This window comes from Lytechinus pictus, chromosome 1 (assembly GCF_037042905.1).
Source record: "Lytechinus pictus isolate F3 Inbred chromosome 1, Lp3.0, whole genome shotgun sequence".
NCBI classification, from domain to species: Eukaryota; Metazoa; Echinodermata; class Echinoidea; order Temnopleuroida; family Toxopneustidae; genus Lytechinus; species Lytechinus pictus.
Window position 1 is genome coordinate 34,844,103 of NC_087245.1, and position 18,564 is coordinate 34,862,666.

Here is an 18,564-nt window from a genome sequence, read left to right on the forward strand (position 1 = left end):
ACATACTGTACATGCTGTTATTTTTGCGAATTGCCGATCGGCTGCGAATTTAACAATGTGCAAAAACATTAACACATATAGTAACCTGTGCCAATGTCCCCAACAGCAAAGCTTTGCTATTGCAAACATCATGTGTGGTGAAAGAGTCGACATTATGACTTGGAATAGAGAGACACCACATTATTAAAAACAAATTGCAACCTCCATCAAATTCAATTAAAAACAAGTACTTTTTATTTTGCAACCACACTTTCATTTCAATCCATGATTGATGTTGGTGAAATAATTACATTTTGTTTTAAATTTCATAGAAAATACAGAGTATTTCATATCTCCATTTATAATTTAGAGTAAAACTCCACATAGAATGGATTTACCCTGGGAGGGCTTACTGTATTCAGCATTGTACACGAAGCACAATTCCTTATATGAAATGCTGAATAGGTGTCCACTTAGAATTAAAGGTTGAATAATAATCATATTTTTCATTACTCTCCACAATGTATGTTCCATAATGTAAATTAACGCTTGTCACAGGTAGCCATATATGAGTTCAAACTTATATTTGTTCCTTTCGATCATTCTTTAAATGAAATCCTATACAAGTGAATTATAGGTAATGAATTATACCAATCACATGGAGCTGAATGACAACCTATATTACCTAGTTACATTAATGTTAAAGAGGACAACAATGTTTGCACAAAGATACCAAGTTCTGGTTTATGATGTGCATATCGGCTTGTATTATCTAAATATTTGAAAATTTGCCCTCACAAGCAATCAAAGAGTCAATTGATGGTATTTCTACAGTCACTCTTCAAGCAAAACCTGAATGAAAGTCTGTGCCACTTATTTATTTAAGATATGGAAAAAACCTATTTGAGGTACAACATGGCTATATCTAGATGATGCAAACTTTTTTAGATTTCATGTTCGATTAGAATTACACATCAACAAGGCTTGAACATACACGCATTAGATTAGACAACTTTTTGCTTCAAAAACCATAATTGAATATAAAATATTCATGTATATGACTGACTATACTCACTTCAATATTCCAATAAGTAAATGACACGATTTTCTCTGAGATATAACCTATCACTCCAGAATCAAACCAAATCAAATTATCCATACCATACTGAAAGATTAAAATGTACAGGTGAAAACAATGTAATGTAATGTAATGTTTGTTAGAGCTGGATCCTTAGATAATTTTTTTTAAGAGCAAACATACTTGTTCGTCCCCCCAGAACAAAAGCACAGACAATGCACAACAGATGACATTATCCCACACTGTGTTTCACAGTACTTAATGTGATGAACATTTTCAAATGAGTTTATTACTCATATTACAAATCACATTAACATCATTTTAAACACTATTTTACATAATGTTGCACAGATCAAGATATATGAATAGTTTATAGTCCAAAGCAAAGAGGAATCATTGTGCTATTACATAAGGGGTTCTCAATTACTTATGTAGAAGTACCATACGTGTCATTAGAATTGTGTATCCAACATGCATGAGTGAGGTCAGTATAACCTCACCTATACATGATCTAGGGACTCATCTTAAGGGCCCTTGGTAGTTGGTGGCATCGAGGGGTCAGAACCCATCAAAGGTTTTCAATACGAGACCTTTTGGCCCTATAATTGCTATTATTTTGTGATTATTTGTGTAAACAACAATGACTTGATCCTAAACATTCTACATAATTTTTTGGGGAAAAAAAATGAAACATCTTTATTCATGTTTCTTCATAGAAGCTTACATGCGCCGCATCAAAGGCCCAATACGCCATACATGGCATACTGCAAACTCACTGATAACCCTGCTATAGATGATGTAATAAAATATAGACCCTGTGACGTACGAGAGTTGAAAATTCCTGCCAAGCAATTAAACTATTTTTATCCATTTATTATATAGAAACCAGTTTCTTATTGATAAGTGTAGCATGTATTTGGACTTTTCAATAAACTCCTTTGACCCCCCCCCCCCCCCCCCGTCACTCGTAACTACCCCTAGAACTGCCAACTGCATAAGAAAAATCAAGGATAATATATTTGTAGTACAACTGCAAACATGATAATATAAGTCATAATAAAATTAACTCCTGGCAAGCAACTTTCCTCTTTATCTATAAAATGACTTTTCATTCAAATATCAAAGTCATTACTCAAAGTTGGTTTTAGTTAAAAGCAACAATGATTACGATGACAATGTGAGTTTTTATATTTCATTCATTCAAAGTACATCATGCAGAATCGTCTTGAATAACAATGTTTTGATATCCACTATAAAATCTCACAAAGTAAAACCGGCAACTGAACGGGCATAATCCCAACAAGTCTGAACTTTGGGTATATCAAGTTGCCAATTTTCCGTTCCTGCATGAATAACATACAACAGAGTAAAATCTAGGCGTTCCATTATTAGTCAGTCATCCAGGTTGTAAATCTATGCCCTGTCTTACAAAGAGTTACAATCGATCCAATGTATCGTAACTCTATGGAAATCCATCAGTGTCATAATTTTCTCTACAGGATATTTGCACAATGTCCTTTGTAAACAAAGAGAAGCACAGTAAATTTTCAAGAAAACAGTGCATGAATATGCATCATAGAAAGTATTTTGAACAAACATAATAGATCTTGAGGTTACTGGCCTTCCATAGTTGCGTTTGATCGGATCAATCGCAAATCTTTGTAAGACGGGGCCCAGGTTTAGTTCCTGACTACGGAGTTGACCAGATTCACCCTCATCCTCCCTCCACTTCACTCTTTCTTTACACCAAATTGATTGAATTTTGTGCATTATAAGACGAAGAACATCAACATTGGTGATGTACATATTTTTTTTCAATGAGACACAGTCACGATGCATTCAAGTCAAAATATACAGTGTGTCCCATAAAAAAACATGAATCTGAAATTGATCGATTATTTTTCATAACTTAATCACACTACAATAGACAAATGACCTGTCATTATAAAGCTTAGATTCTCCTCTTTCATCTGAAATAACTTCAGATTATTCCTCATGCATGCATGAGTGATCAAAAACAATTTGAAGAAAGGATACCTAAAAGTCACTCGGCGGGTGGTATCTGGGTTTAAATAAAAAATAACAAATTTCTAAAACTTCAATATCTGCTATCTGCTCTTTAATTTGCTACCTCAATTACAGAAAATGATCAAGAAATAACAAAGTTCTACTTATTTGAAATAAGGACCTGAATTTCAATAATTTCATGAAATTAAGAGGTTTTACAAACTTATTCGAAACTCAACTAAAAAAAAAAAAAAAACTTATTTGAAACTCTGTTTTGCTGACGATCAGTCATGCATATTTGTTAACTGTGTGATAGCTTTGGTTGGAAACCGATGGAAACACATTTATGGAAATACAAGCATTGTTTCGAAGGAACACCATTTTGTTATTTCTAAACCATTTTCTGTGAGTGATGAACCAAATTAAAGAGCAGACATTGGACTTTTTAGGCATGCAATTTTCTACTTGAAATTCAGATTCCCCCCACCAAATGACTTTTTGGTATCCTTTTTTCAAATTGTTTTTTCTCACTCATGCATGAAGAAATACTATATGTTACACCAGGTGAAAGAGAAGACTCTAAGCTTTACAATGATAGGTCATTTGTCTTATTTTATTTGCGATTAAGTTATGATAATTCATCTCTAAATCTCGATTTTGATTTTTGTGGGATGCACTTTATATGCCCATACACCTGGGCACAACCCTCAAATAAAGTACTTAAACATATAACGCTACTTCCAATAAAGACATCTTTGAACACAAAACATGATGCCTTCATGGACAAGTATTCAAAGATCAATTATTTACTACTTATCCTGCTTTGCTAAGGAATTTACATCAGTTGTATTACAGTTGAAGAATTAAGTGAGGCTTAAACTCTATAAAATTTTGTGAGAACCAAGAGCTTTTAACAGTGTAGTTCAATATATGAAAAAATTAACTTCTGGATTTCTTCATGATTTTGGCATCAGTTGTATTAAAGTTGAATACTTTTAACAGTGTAGTTCAATATATAAAAAAATTAACTTCTGGATTTCTTCATGATTTTGGCCAGTTGTGCTTCTTGAACCCTCTTCATGACAACAGTGGTGTATTGATAGATTTACCATTCATGAACAAAAAAGAGTGATTTTCCATAATTGAGTTGCAAGATCTTGTTACCACACAGACAAAAATTATTTGTCAGAGTTATACCTGCCATTCCATTGAATACATTGACAAGGAAAATTAATTTTAAAAAAGATTGTGTGTGTGTTGTGTGTGCAGTCTCCAATATCATGTGCCTAACATAGTAAAATATTAATTGTAAAATGGTTCTTTAATTTCTGAATACTCATCTGGTAGTCTATGACATGACTGCAAGGAGTCCATCAAGCAATTATTGTTTGAGATGGCCAAGGGCAACTCTCAATGGTAGACAACTTTACTTGATGACCCCCACCCTGACAAACCCCGTTATCCTTGGTTGAGTTCTCCTCCTCCCAGAACAGTGATGCAGGGAAAAAAATAACACGGGGGCTCGGGGCGATCTAGCCCCCGAAATGCTCACGAGCCCTGGAAACTTCATTCATTACAACATTAAACTATCCATTATTGCAGATTTAGGCAGAAAGTTGTGAAAAGTAACCCCATTTCAAAGCCATGAATTTGCATAGTGTACACAGCAAAAGGGCCACATAACATCAATGTTATGTTGCCTGAAACAAAAAAATCTCAAATCTATCAGATTTCCTTCTAAATATTGAGTAACTGGCAATTCCGTAATAATGAGCAAATTTGGGAATTAAGTAATCTGTAAAAGTCGAATACAGCAATTTTATGAAAACTTCCAGCCGATCTAATTAAAAAAAAACTTTTCTGTATTCATTATATAGTGAAAACGATTCTAATATATCCCCTCTCTCATTCTAACTCTCTCTACTTTTTCAATCCACGGTCAATAAAGGCATGGCAAGTTGAGCACATTCGATGTGTGTTGCCCAAAATTTATAAACCTTTGTATTTGAGAAATAATTTCATGTGGTACTCTACTGTAGATAAATCCTTACTTCAAATAATACTGACTAATGATATAAATGAGATAAACAATTTCCATATTTTCATTTCACGATTGTCTCCATTACCCAAAACGGCAGGGTATATTTGCATTGTAGCTCTATCCATCTATTGACATCAATGGTTTATTCATAGAATTCTAGCTCAAACTGCATCAGAAAATCAACGGAATTTACAAATGTAGAAAACTACTAGAGTGTGAAGGTGGGGTTAATCTCTCTTGGTTCCCGGGACGCCGCCAAGCATTTTCTTCCTCTGCCTCAGCATGTGTGAATACAGCCTTGGGAATACTGCGGAAAAATTTGGAAATGCAAGCAATAATCAAAATTCATGTATATATTTTCAATTGTATTTTGAATCACTGGACCCTATACGAGAATGTAGAATTCCTTAAGAAAATTTCCCTTGCCTATCAAATGGCTCAATTTCATCAGTTACTAAATGTAGATTAATAACAAAAACAGAGCCTTAGTTTGCATCCAGTGAAGAGATAAATTAGGCATTTCAAGATTCAAGTTAAAACAAAAGTGCCTTGACATGGATACGTCATGGACATGACCAAACAAATCGTTTTTTGCACACCAAGAGGTTACATGATGCTCCAAAACGAAAATTCACTGGAAATCGTAAGTGAAATAATCGGCGGCCATCTGGTCGCTATTTCACCTCCTGGTTCGTGCCCCTCCGTTATACTCCATCCAATTCACATATCTTATCTAAATATATAGAGTGCGCCATTGAATAGGCAACTAGATAAGGCCCCGAAAAATTGTTTACTTGGCGTAACCCGCCCAGACTCTAAAAATATCGCAGACCCTATGCTTTTTTTTTTCCCGATATCGATTGCGTAAATATCGATATCGCAATGCGGTAAAACCCTAGATGTTCTTTGCTTTCAAGATTTCAACAATTTCTGGCTCGTTCTGTGTCCATATATATCAGTGTGTGTATGTGGGGAGAACATATTGTGGTCTATCCATCATCAGATCATCCCCAAGGAAGGTCTGAGGACCTATCTACGCCACTGTATGTATGTGTATAAATTGATACTTTCATGTATGCAAATCTAAGCGACAACGACCCCTCAAAAAAAATCCGCCCTACCTACCCAAATTTTAATTGGCCTGGCTTAAGGTTAAAATTGTCAACATTTTTTTTTGGGGGGGGGGCCCTTATCGGTGCCTCATATATATTATGTAATTTTCCATGACATTGTGCTATATTTTGTTGTTTGCATTCATCCAAACAACGGAAAGTTTCAGTATTACAACAAATGGACTTAGAACTAAAACCTATTACCTGTTAAATCTCTGGTCTAGAATTGTGGTTTATGGCCAGTTGTGACAGGTATCTCCAACTGTATATGTTCAATTTGTTAGCTCATTTGACACTTCAATCATTCATAACTGACCGGGAATGATTACTGAAGTTGTTCTCATTAAAACATGAGGAAAGGGCCAAGATTTTTTTTTTTTTGGGGGGGGGGCTTCTGACAATTTCAATGCAGAGTTAAACTCTAATATATCTAATCTAATAAAGTTAAAGCAGACTTCAGAATATGGGCCATAGTATTTTCATAAATATATTGTTACAGTTAAAGGGGAATCCAACCCAAATAAAAACTTGTTTTTATAAGGAAAAGAAAAATCAGACAAGTTGATAGGTGAAAGTTTGAACAATATTGGACAAACAACAAGAAAGTTATGAATTTTTAAAAGTTGTAAATATTGGTAATCACTATACCCATGGAGACTTCAAATTGGCCGCATATGGGATGTCATAGTGATGTAAGGCAAGGACTACTCTTCCATGTACTCCAAAATGTCATTTTTCCTAAAAGTTTTATTTAAAATTATATTTTTCTTTCATGAGGACATAAAACAATATACTACCTGGGTTATATTTAGATTACTGCCCCAGGGGAATGGGTGAGTACTTAGGAGAAAACCACAAATCACTGATAATAAAATACATGGCTTATGGGAAAGTTGTCCTTGCCCCTTGTCATAATTTACTTACCCAGTTGCCAATTTGAAATCTACATAGTATTAGTGATCTCAATTTTAAAGCAGCTATAACTTTCTTATAGCTTGTCCGATTTCTTTCAAACTTTCACCATTCTGTTTAATCTATTTTTCTCCTTCCCAACACAACATTTTATGGCCAAGGCTGGATTCCCCTTTAAGGACATATTTGGTCAGTTTTAAGGAATACTAAGTCACCTTTCCCCAAATAGTTTAAAAGTTTACCAAAATTTGACAATGTATTTTGTGTTAACAGTCAGTTGCATGTCGGCAAAACATTGACATTCATTCAACTTACTTGGAATATAGAGAATCATGAGGAAGATAAGGACGCTGTAGTAATCAAAGGAAATGTTGTAGTCGTTTGGTAGCTCTAGAGAGTAGAGTCCTGTGCTCTTCACGTATGGTAATGCAAGGTAGATAGTCCACAGCTCACCCTGAACAAGATTCAATTCAATTCAATTATTTCACTAGCCATGTCTTTGTTTACAAAAAGCATAAAGTCACCTCAAATTGTCTGTGCCGTGAAAACTTTATCCCGCCGCAACGTAAAATAATAAAATAAAATGTTATTGCTACTTATTTACCAAAATGCTGTTCTGTATTGCTTTAAACAACTAAGAACTTTGTAAGGTGGTATCCAAATGCCCAAATGTCTAATCTAATGTTAATAAATTACATTATACAATTGTATGCGTTGCCTTCCTATCTTGTGTGGATATATGAAATATGTGTTATTTTTTATGTAATTTTTAATAAATAAATGAACTGAACAGACTTATTGTAACAAGTGGAATGCCTCTGGCCGTCTCACCTGCATCACGCGATTCAATATAGCAGCAGTGCTGATTTTGAAAACTACTATAACTCGCACAAGATGTTCAGTGATACTTGGTTACTCTTATTTCACGTGTTATGAACTAGACCAATACACTTTGAGATATGATGGCAATTCAACAAATACCCCTAATGTGGCCAAAGTTCTTTGACCTTACATGACTTTTGACCTTGATCATGTGACCTGAAACTCGCACAGGATGTTCAGTGATACTTGATTAGTCTTATGTCCAAGTTTCAAGAGTCAGATCCATCAACTTTCAAAGTTATGATGGTAATTCAACAAATACCCCAATTTGGCCAAAGTTCATTGACCTTTGACCTTGATCATGTGACCTAAAATGTGCACAGGATGTTGAGTGATACTTGATTACTCTTATGTCCAAGTTTTATGAACTAGACCAACACACTTTCAAATTTATGGCTGTAATTCAACAAATACCCCAATTTGGCCAAAGTTCATTGACCCTAAATGACCTTTGACCTTGATCATGTGACCTGAAACTTGCACAGGATGTTCAGTAATACTTGATTACTATTATGTCTAAGTTTCATGAATCAGAACCATAAACTTTCAAAGTTATGATGGTAATTCAACAGATACCCCCAATTCGGCCAAAGTTCATTGACCCTAAATGACCTTTGACCTTGGTCATGTGACGTGAAACTCATGCAGGATGTTCAGTGATACTTGATTAACCTTATGTATAAGTTTCATGAACTAGGTCCATATATTTTCTAAGTTATGATGACATTTCAAAAACTTAACCTTAGGTTAAGATTTTGATGTTGATTCCCCCAACATGGTCTAAGTTCATTGACCCTAAATGACCTTTGACCTTGGTCATGTGACATGAAACTCAGGCAGGATGTTCAGTAATACTTGATTAACCTTATGACCAAGTTTCATGGACTAGGTCCATATACTTTCTAAGTTATGCTGTCATTTCAAAAACTTAACCTCAGGTTAAGATTTGGTGTTGACGCCGCCGCCGTCGCCGCCGCCGCCGCCGTCGGAAAAGCGGCGCCTATAGTCTCACTCTGCTATGCAGGTGAGACAAAAATTGAGGCCTCTTATGGCAAATTTACCCTTAGCTGATCAGCTTATAACATTCGATTCTGCCTTGCCATAATTAACATGTTTTGGGGCTATAGATCTAAAGATTTTTTTTTCAATGGAAAGAACATATACATTACAAGTTTTAACTTGAAGGACATTACGATATATATAGTTTTTTTTTCTTTCATTTAGTAGCACCTTTCTTTAAGAAACTACATATTGGTACATTGATAGTTTGGAATTTTATTAGCTTGTGTTTACAAATATATGTTCAAGGCAGTTTTATTGAAGTAACATATTTCAAATCTAAATATACTTTTCAATCAAAACTAGATTCTGTTTCTTATGCGTACAATCTATCGTTGCAACAATGAACACAAATTTTCTCCACTTCAAGTACTGTTTGACTGCATTTTAGTAATTATCATAAGTACATGTACATTCAAAGTTGTTTCATATAAGTCCAAGTAGATACAAATAAATAAAGTATAGTGTGTATTGTGTATATATTCATTTCTAATAATACAATTAACTTCAGACAGTATTCAGCACAATACACTTACACATGTCTACATGTGTAGATGAGTTAAGGCCACCGCACACCTTACAACCCGACTAGTCTAAGACTGGCTTGCGACTGAGTGAATAGCGATGAATCGCAAGGTAGTCATAAGCCTCAACACCGCACACCTTGCGATCCGACTACCATGCTGTCTGTGACTCACTTATGCACTTTTTGCTTTTTGCCATAGCAACTGAGAAAATGGCGCTTACATGTACTACTGCGTACGCGCGTTGTAAATCACATACGTGTCGTGCAACTCTGCTGTCTGATTGGCTGGAAGTTAGATTGAGCTTGCGATCCAGTCATAAAGATTCAACATGTCAAATCCTTACGATTTTCCTAGCGACTTGTCTCTGACCGGTCTGCGACTCTCAAGCTGACAAGAGCTGTGACGTTGTATCATATCTCCCCTCACTCAGTCGCAAGCCAGTCGTAGACCTGCCGGGTCGTAATGTGTAATGTGGCCTTAATGAATTTAAAAAAGCATATGATTACACTACATTATGATATACTCACTGTTACACCAATGGGGTAAAGGACAATGAAGAGGGTGTATCGTAGCCACATTAACACGTATGGTAGACGGTTGAGCAGGGCAAAGACATAGAATGCATAGCGTATCACTTCAGTAATGGTCCAAGCCATTACATACAGAATAATACTCTTCTCATTCTGAACCTGCAGAAGATTTTTTTTTTTTAAAGAAGGAATAAATACAGTTTAACAGAAAGTCCATCGCCTTTTGAGATTTACAAAATTTAAAGGTTATGAAAAGCAATGGTGACAGCTAGGGGATACTTTTGCTTTAAAGTGATCTAAATTGGTCTCATACTATCTATTATCAGGGATGCCTGTCAGTTCTTATTCACTAGATATTCAGGAAAAAACCTGAAAATTAATGTTTTCAGGGGTTCAAAACTAAATGTGTAGGACTTTGCTCCACTATGTGCGGTACAATGTAAAGCCTGAAAAGACTAAAATAGGAAGTTGTCAGAGCTTGGAATCAAGCAAACTCCTGAAGTTTAGCAAATATCCATACAATGATGCAACACATCATATCATATGATATTCCTATCATGGTACTTTACTTTTTTTTTAAAGAATCCTTAAAAATCAAGTCAGCCTTCACAACTCTCGGGTCATATCTGCAGGTAGCTCCCAACATAGAATGTACACTTGGATCAAATACTTAAATTCAGATGAAAGGAAATCTCATAAGAGGTGTGCTACAATTATCTTACCTCTATTACACTATGGGTGACAGGCCACAGAATGACCAGACGGGACGTCACCTGAAATGCAGTTAGAACTGCCGAGGATGGCACAATTCCGATTAAGCAATGGACAACCTGCATTCAGTAGACAATCAAAAAACATATACTTAACAAGAGCGTCGCTAAGGCGAACACATAATATGCCCGCCTGTAACGCGGAATATGTAGTTATTGGCCAACCAAGAAAAGTGGAAGGTGGCGACTTCACTCTGACCTCAAAATCAAAAGAATTCCTGAGATCTATGCTAGTATCATACACATTAAAATATATGAGCCTAGGTTAAGCTAAACTGATGTTATCGCATTTACAAGGACCTTAGAAGGGTAAGATGAAAATGTGTGTTTTATTCATTTTTCTTTAATGTTCTTTTGATTCTTTTCTCTAAATTTTTTCTTATAAAATTTCTTATGTATTTGTTCTTTCTTGAACATTTCTTTTTTCTTTTGTTTAATTTCTCTTCTTTTTTAAAAATCATTTATGTTTGATTTGCCCTTTTATGCATTGCTCTAATTTTGCAGCATATTTTTCTGTGGTTTGATATGCTGCAACAGAGAAAACAAAAATAAATTTGATTTGGGGCCTGCATACTTTAGGTTTTGGGATTCAAAGAGGAAGAAAGGAAAATCATTTTGTATCTGAGTTTTGTTATGCATAATTTATTTACTTTACCATTATGAGTGTGTGTCTATAAGTAGATCAAAGAAAAAAGTCCACACAACCTGGGAATAATACAATTCTTTCTCTTTCAATCCTTTCATATTTATGATAGAAGAATTTATATTTTACCACAAATCAATTTGCAAAAGTATAATAACAGCAGCAAGGTTTACAAACAAGATGTACAAAGTGAAAGTAACTTGGTGGTCATGCCGGCTGCAAAATATCTTAGAAGTTTGTTTTATTCATTTTTAATGTTTTATTCATTTATTTTTTCGGGCCCCTAAACTTTAACATCGGCCACAACAAACTTTTATATGAAGGTGTAGGTGGCTGGAACGGGCCACCACCAAAAAGGGTAATGCGGAGCCTTGCATAACTTGCATTTGGGTATTGGGGGAGCTTGTTATGAGTAGACTTACCTCAAGAATGGCAGCTGTCTGAAAGGCCTTGAGGGGTAGTTCAATGGCATCATAGAGACCCACGTTGGTACCTTCTTGGAGATAGTAACGTACCCCCATTGCACCTACAGACAGCCATCTAATACAGACAAGGGAAAGACTTAGTCAAGCAGGTATCAAGGTATTTTGTTTTAAGCAGTCATGAGTATGGGGCAGAGGCCGCGGAACGGTTTTCAAAGTGGGGGGGCTGACCATGCAAAAAATCATATGGTCATTTTTACATTTTTGTACACGGTTTTGGAAAAAAGTGGGGGCTGAAGCCCCCCAGCCCTCCCCCCCCCCTGCTTCCGTGGCCCCTGTGGGGGGGGCAAGAAAAGCAAACAGTTCAACTTTTCCTAGGAAAACAAGTGGAAAGCCTCTGGCAGTCTTGCCTGCATTATGGAATTCAATAAAGCAGCAGTGCTGAATTTGAAAACAACTACACATTAAGTTGTTTAAAAAAAACCTTCTTATGATAATGAAATACGTTCATCGGCCCAAAATGACCTGTGACAATGATTATGTGACCCAAGACTTATACAAGACAATAAGTGATACATGTACATAATTACCGATCCACGTTTCATGAACCAGATCAATAAACTTTCAAAGTTATGATGACATTTTAACAAATACCCCCAACATAGTCAAAGTTAATTGACCCTTAATCATTTGCCCTGAAATTCGAACTGAACTGAACTGCTGTTTAGCCCCCATTTTTTTATTCACCCGCGGCGCATACCTACCACTTTAGTGGTCGAGTACCCCCCCCCCTTTTTCGGGGGGGGGGGGGAGGGGGTCCAGTGCGTGCCTCGATGTAAGGATCGATTCTGTGTCACAATAGACCTTCATCCATATAATTGAGGTAAGTGCCTAATTTATTTTTCCCCATTTATTTGGGGTGCTATAAGTAGGGTGTCTGGAGAAAAAAATTATTTTTCTTATTTCAAGAAAATATCACATTTTCTTTGTGAATTTGAAGAGAAATGACCTTCAGACTGACAGAAATGTAACATTTTTGAAAAAAATCCAATTATTGGCTGCAAAAAAGAAGAATGAAATTGGGTAAATTTTCAGCATTTCTCTGCCATAGACTGTGTAGTTAAGAAATGGACACACACAAATCCAAATTTTTAGCTTCCAAGAGCTGTTATAAATTTTTTATTAATGCCAAAAACTTGTCCATAAAGAGTCCAATAGGATTTTTAATGCTCTATCTGATGGTATGATTTTTATAAAGATTTGGAAACCAGATCACAATGAAAAATTGCGACAAAGTGAAAAAAATTGTGCAAAACAGAAATTTCATTTTCCCATAGAAAACGCATGGAGAAATGGCAATTTCAACACACACAAAAATAAGGGTTTGCAATTTATCTCTAAATCCTTATTTAAAATGATCATATAAACTTGTCCTTACTGTCAGAAGAAGCCCCTGAATTTTCTCTTTCCATACATGCCAAACACAAGTTAATAATCAATTCAGATCACATTTTTCTAGTAGCCTGAACTTCCCCGAAAAAATGTGGCATACTTTCCCCTAAATTAGCCTGTTTTATGCTGACACTTTTCAGTGTGGCTTCAGACACCCTACTATAAGTATTGCGACCCCATTCTATCTACCCCATTTTGGGGAACACCCATACGGCCATGTCTGCCTAGTAATATTACATGGACGAGTCCTGGGGCCGATCGCACGAAAGGGTCTTTGCAAGAACCGTCTTTCGTGTAGCCCATTTATTATGATGCACCATGACATGTGAAATGCATTTTAAATAATTGAATTATCTACAAACACATTTTATTCATCCGTTAAACTAAAGTAAACAAAATCTTTGTTTAAATAATGATGGCAAAAAGAAGCTGCTGAAAACTGCTTATCTAATAAAAGAGAGCCAATGGAGTAAATTTGAAAGTCAAAAAGGGGCCTAAAAGTTAAGCTTTATTCGATCCTAGCAGAATCTTCGTCGGAGGCAAAATGATGTGATATAAACTGATAAAAACTGATACCGGTATATCATTAAATTGTATACAAATTGATTAAAAATGCTAGCTAACAAATTTTATTTGTTTATCATACATTTCAGAAATATCCCGCATACAGCGCATCATAAAAGATGGGTGACACAAAAGACGGTCCTTGGTCTTGGAAAGACCCTTTCGTGCAATCGGCCCCAGGCCCAGGGGTCCGACCCGCTTCGCGGGCCGGAGCTCCCTGGGTTAGCTAACACAACAGTAAGACAGCACACGATTTTGATGACAGCCCTAATCCGAGTTGACATGTTTTCCTTCTTTATATTACATATTCATTTAGCTGTTTAGAAAATAAATTTCATACATTTGATTTGGTACATTACCCTGCACAGAGGACTACATTGTACAAGACAAGATACGCCGTTGCTAGGCCAGAAACCTTGTTTTTCCCGGCTGATTTTAAAGTTGAGTTCTCGGCCGACATGCCTCTAACTGCTAGCTCTACGCTGGAACTGCTGGAAAATAAGGTAACCTCGGCCTAGCCTCGTATCGGCCTTGCCTCAGCTAGCTCCTACTGAATTTTTGATTAACATCTAACGCCAGCTACGGGCAAATTATACCGTACGGTACGGTCAAATATGTTGGCCCATGCAATTTGAAGGCCAAGACCAAGGCTTGAAAACCTCAAATGCCAAGGCATATCAATTTTACACAGGCGCGTAGCCAGGGGGGGGGGGGGGCGGTGGGGGCGGTCGCCCCAAAAAAAAGTCCCCAAAAAAGAAAAAAGAAGGGAAAAAAGAGAGGAGAAAAGGAAAAGCGAAGGAAGGAAAGGGAAGAAAGGTAGCTTTGTGGGTTTTTCCTCTTATTCATTTTTTTCTCAAAAAAAGAAACTCCTTCACTCTTGCTCTAAATTTATATATATGAATTTTGCTTCCACGCTGCGCACGATTAAATGACAATATTGCAGTTCTCCTTTGTTTCCCTCACCCTTTCTCTAACCCTGTTTTTTTCTCCTCAGCTATATGTGTTTCTTGCCAGTTAAAGTTCAAATATATACATTAGGGCATGAAATTAGAGTAAGGATAGACCGAAGTATATGAAATAATATTTTTTTTAATTGGTCGCGCAACTTTTGGTCGGGTCGGCTCCGGGCGGGTAAAATTATTATATCAATTTTTGCCGTCACCTCCAATATAGGCAACTTCTCCCGCTTTTCAGCTCATTACTAAACAACCATAATTTGGGGGCAAACAAGTTCCTAATTTAAAAAGAGGAAGGTATAAAACTCGTGTCGTATTAAATAAAAAAGTACAATATTTTTTTATCAAATTCTACTAAACTTCATGTCATTTCCCTACACATTCATCTCCTGTCCTGTTTTGCGCCCTCAGTTTGAATAACACTTAATTTTCTTTATCATTCAAAATGAAGCGCATCAGGATAAGTCAAAGAAATTATACACCATCCTGTTTTATATAATTTAAATAAATCACAGAAGTTTCAACTTTTTGCGCACCATTTTCCTTGTAATGAAGTTCAATAGTCTTAGAGGGAAAACAATTGACGAAACGTCCGCCCTTTGAAATTTCAGAGTTTCATTGCTATGCACGGGGAGGAATATCTTCCTCCCGGCATATATCCTTCTTCTCCTCTGTTTTGCGAGTTAAAGATATGCACTGTCGCTAAATATTGTTTGTAATCAAATCTGATCTTTCCAAGGAAAGTATTCAATACTGATAACTTAAAGAATATACCCTTTTCTCGGGCCTTTTCTTTATTAAAAAAAATGATAAAACGCTTTAGCTTCCGCGCTTCGCGAGGGGTCAATAATGTTTTCATTTCCTCCATTTTATCCCTTTTTTGTGCGTTCACAATCACTTTTGAAAACCAAGGTTCAAAATCACAATATAGTCAACTGAATTGGGGCTAATATAGGTTCTAGAGACAAGAGAAACGGCTCCTTTCCATTTTGATTTATGAAACACCGAAAGATTCGCGCGGGAGGGGGAAACTCCCCCTCCCTAACTCCCCCTCCCTGCACCCACCCCCTAGAGAGCGCGCGAACTGTAAGTGTTGAGATGCTTTGCGTGCATTTACCGCCCCCTCCAAAATGAAATCCTGGCTACGCGGTTGATTTTACACTGTACAAAATAGGAGGAATAACAACAAAAGAAAAGCACTTACAAAATATGGATAAAAGGTGAATGAATTCACCGAAATCTATCTTTAAAAAGCTGCCAGTGAAAGTGAAGTTAGCCAAATACAATTTTGTGATATATTTTATGAAAAATAATTATATTTCACCCTCCCCCATTTCGTTTTCTTTATTTTTCTTGCTTTTTCTTGGTCATAAAACTTTTCCGGGTCCATGGTCACCTACATGCCAGTGTTTTTTTTTTCTTTCGAAATGGGGGTGTATGTACATGTTAAATTAAATTACAAAACTTCACAAGGACGAAATCCATTATGCAAGTGCATAGCACGAACTAAAATTTCTTTAATAGTGCCTAAAAATTGCCATTTTAAGGAATTCAGTCAGTTTTATACGGGTTCTTTCCCTATGTATACCCTCATTTCAAAAAGTTCTCACTCCTTTTTATTTCCTCTCCTTACTTTACGTCCGAACCTGAACAGAGAGTAGGGGGGAGAGTATAATTTATATAGGCCTAATAACAAACATGGAGTGATATATTCTAAAGAGTTGTAAAATACGCTTGGTTACAGGTAGGGGGAAATTTTGAAGATATTTTTTGTCACAACATTTTATCATACGTCGTCTAGATTTTTTTTCTTCTTCTTCCTCCATCCATCTGTTTCTGTGTCCAAATTTTTTGTTGCAATAACAATAAACTGCGGGAACAATGAAATGAATAGTCATGCATATACCATAATCACCGCACCATCACTATGATGTCGTGTTCTATATAGATTAGGCCTACTGGTGGGATGATATAATACAGCCCCCCCCCCCATGGGATAAATTCCCCAAGGATCGACAACTATATGGTTATTCACGTGATCATGAAATTACAAAGATGTTTGAAAGCCATAATCACTATATACCATCGTTATGACGTCGTGTTCTACCATAAAGTGGTGGGGGTGAAAATACAGCCCGTCCCCCCCCCCCCCGAAATGGGATATATTCCCCCAGGATCGACACCTATGGTTATTTACGTGATCGTGAAATTACAAAGAAAAATATGTTCGAAAGCATATCATAAAGTCTCCCTTTCTTCAAATCCTTCATTGGTCTTCCTTAATTGTAAAATAAACTTCACTGTCAAACCATATTATATTCACAAGTAAGGATTTTTTTTCCTTCTCAATCTGAGACACTACACTAAAAACACAATAGAAGAGATGCTGATTTTTAAATAATTACATTCAGCCCATGCAACTAGCCAACTGTAACACCTCATCCCTCCTTCTCCGTTGTGTGTATATCTCTCTCTTTCTCTCTTTCTTTTCTAAATTATGAATATCAAAATATGGAGCTTGGGACCAGCCCGCCCCAAAAGTTCAAACACCAAGATAAAATTGAGAAAAAGACAGAAAAGGAAAGGGAAAGGAGTGTATCATTTTCTAAGTGTAATAGTTTCAATGCCTTGATAGCTCAAAATCCCCAAGGCCAAGGCTTAAAAGTCCATGCAAGGCAAAGGCTTTGAAAAGGTAAGCTTTAAGATCAATTAAGGCCGAGCATCAAGGCACTTCAACGCTAGTAATATAAGAGGCACTTATAATATGAGAAAGTGCACCTATTAAGAAGGCAATTTAAAGTACTGTCTTGCTAACGATATAAATCGGGTCCTTCTCAGGTATGAGAAGGGAACAAAACACTTTCGTGAGGTCACTTTTTTTGTAAAAAGGGGCACGGATTCGAGAAATAAGCCGGCACCTCACAAGAAAGCAAGGGTGCACTTGGGACTTGCTCACACATAAAACGGGTCCTTCTCTTCCTAAAGGGGCACAGAACACGTATGTTCGCGGTGAGCATATTTTTTAATGGTAAAAATTGGGAGTGAGACAATTTTTTGTATAAATTGGCACTTAATTAGTCGAGAAAGGGCACTTGAACACACCTAAAACGGGTCCTCCTCAGGTGAAAGGGGCACAGTCCACGTTTGCGAGGGGGAATTTTTCTTGCGTAGAAAGTTTTTTTTTAATGCTTCAAAAGTGCAAGGGAGCACTGTGCCCCCCCCCCCCCCCGGGATTGCCGCCCCTGGAGTGGGGTAGATAAGTCATTTTTTGTTATAAGATAGTGCCCTTTTCGAAAGAAAGAGTGATCTCCCCCCCCCTTTTTTCCCCCTTTCAACTTCGCTCCGCCGCCCCTGCATGCCTAAGGTATAATTCCCTTGTTTCGGGAACCCCACCGCTTGCGAACAGAAAAAAAAGCAATACCAAAAGAAAAGAAGGGGAAGGGAGGTATATTCATTTGGGGATTCATTTAATGTAAAAAAAAAAAGATAAGAAAACTGAATGAAACAATTATTAGGGGCTGATATGCTCAAATCATCTGGCAATTCGAGTCTCAAAATTTTGTTTCGGCGAGATACGCATCCATCTATGTAATACGCATCCTGTCAGTGTTGGATATTCAGCTCTCGCTA

At 36.6% G+C, this 18,564-nt stretch overlaps 1 protein-coding gene across 1 annotated transcript; it reads right to left on the bottom strand.

Moving 5' to 3' along the window:
- Window positions 1-211: 211 nt before the first annotated feature.
- Window positions 212-14,542, bottom strand: LOC129261589 (very-long-chain (3R)-3-hydroxyacyl-CoA dehydratase 2-like). The gene is made up of 6 exons (XM_054899649.2): window positions 14,338-14,542; window positions 11,963-12,080; window positions 10,850-10,957; window positions 10,125-10,286; window positions 7,445-7,583; window positions 212-5,412 (listed from the first exon to the last, which is right to left on the bottom strand). The coding sequence occupies exons 1-6, from the start codon at window positions 14,436-14,438 to the stop codon at window positions 5,333-5,335; spliced, it is 708 nt and encodes a 235-aa protein (XP_054755624.1). The 5' UTR covers window positions 14,439-14,542; the 3' UTR covers window positions 212-5,332.
- Between the last annotated feature and the right edge of the window lie 4,022 nt (window positions 14,543-18,564).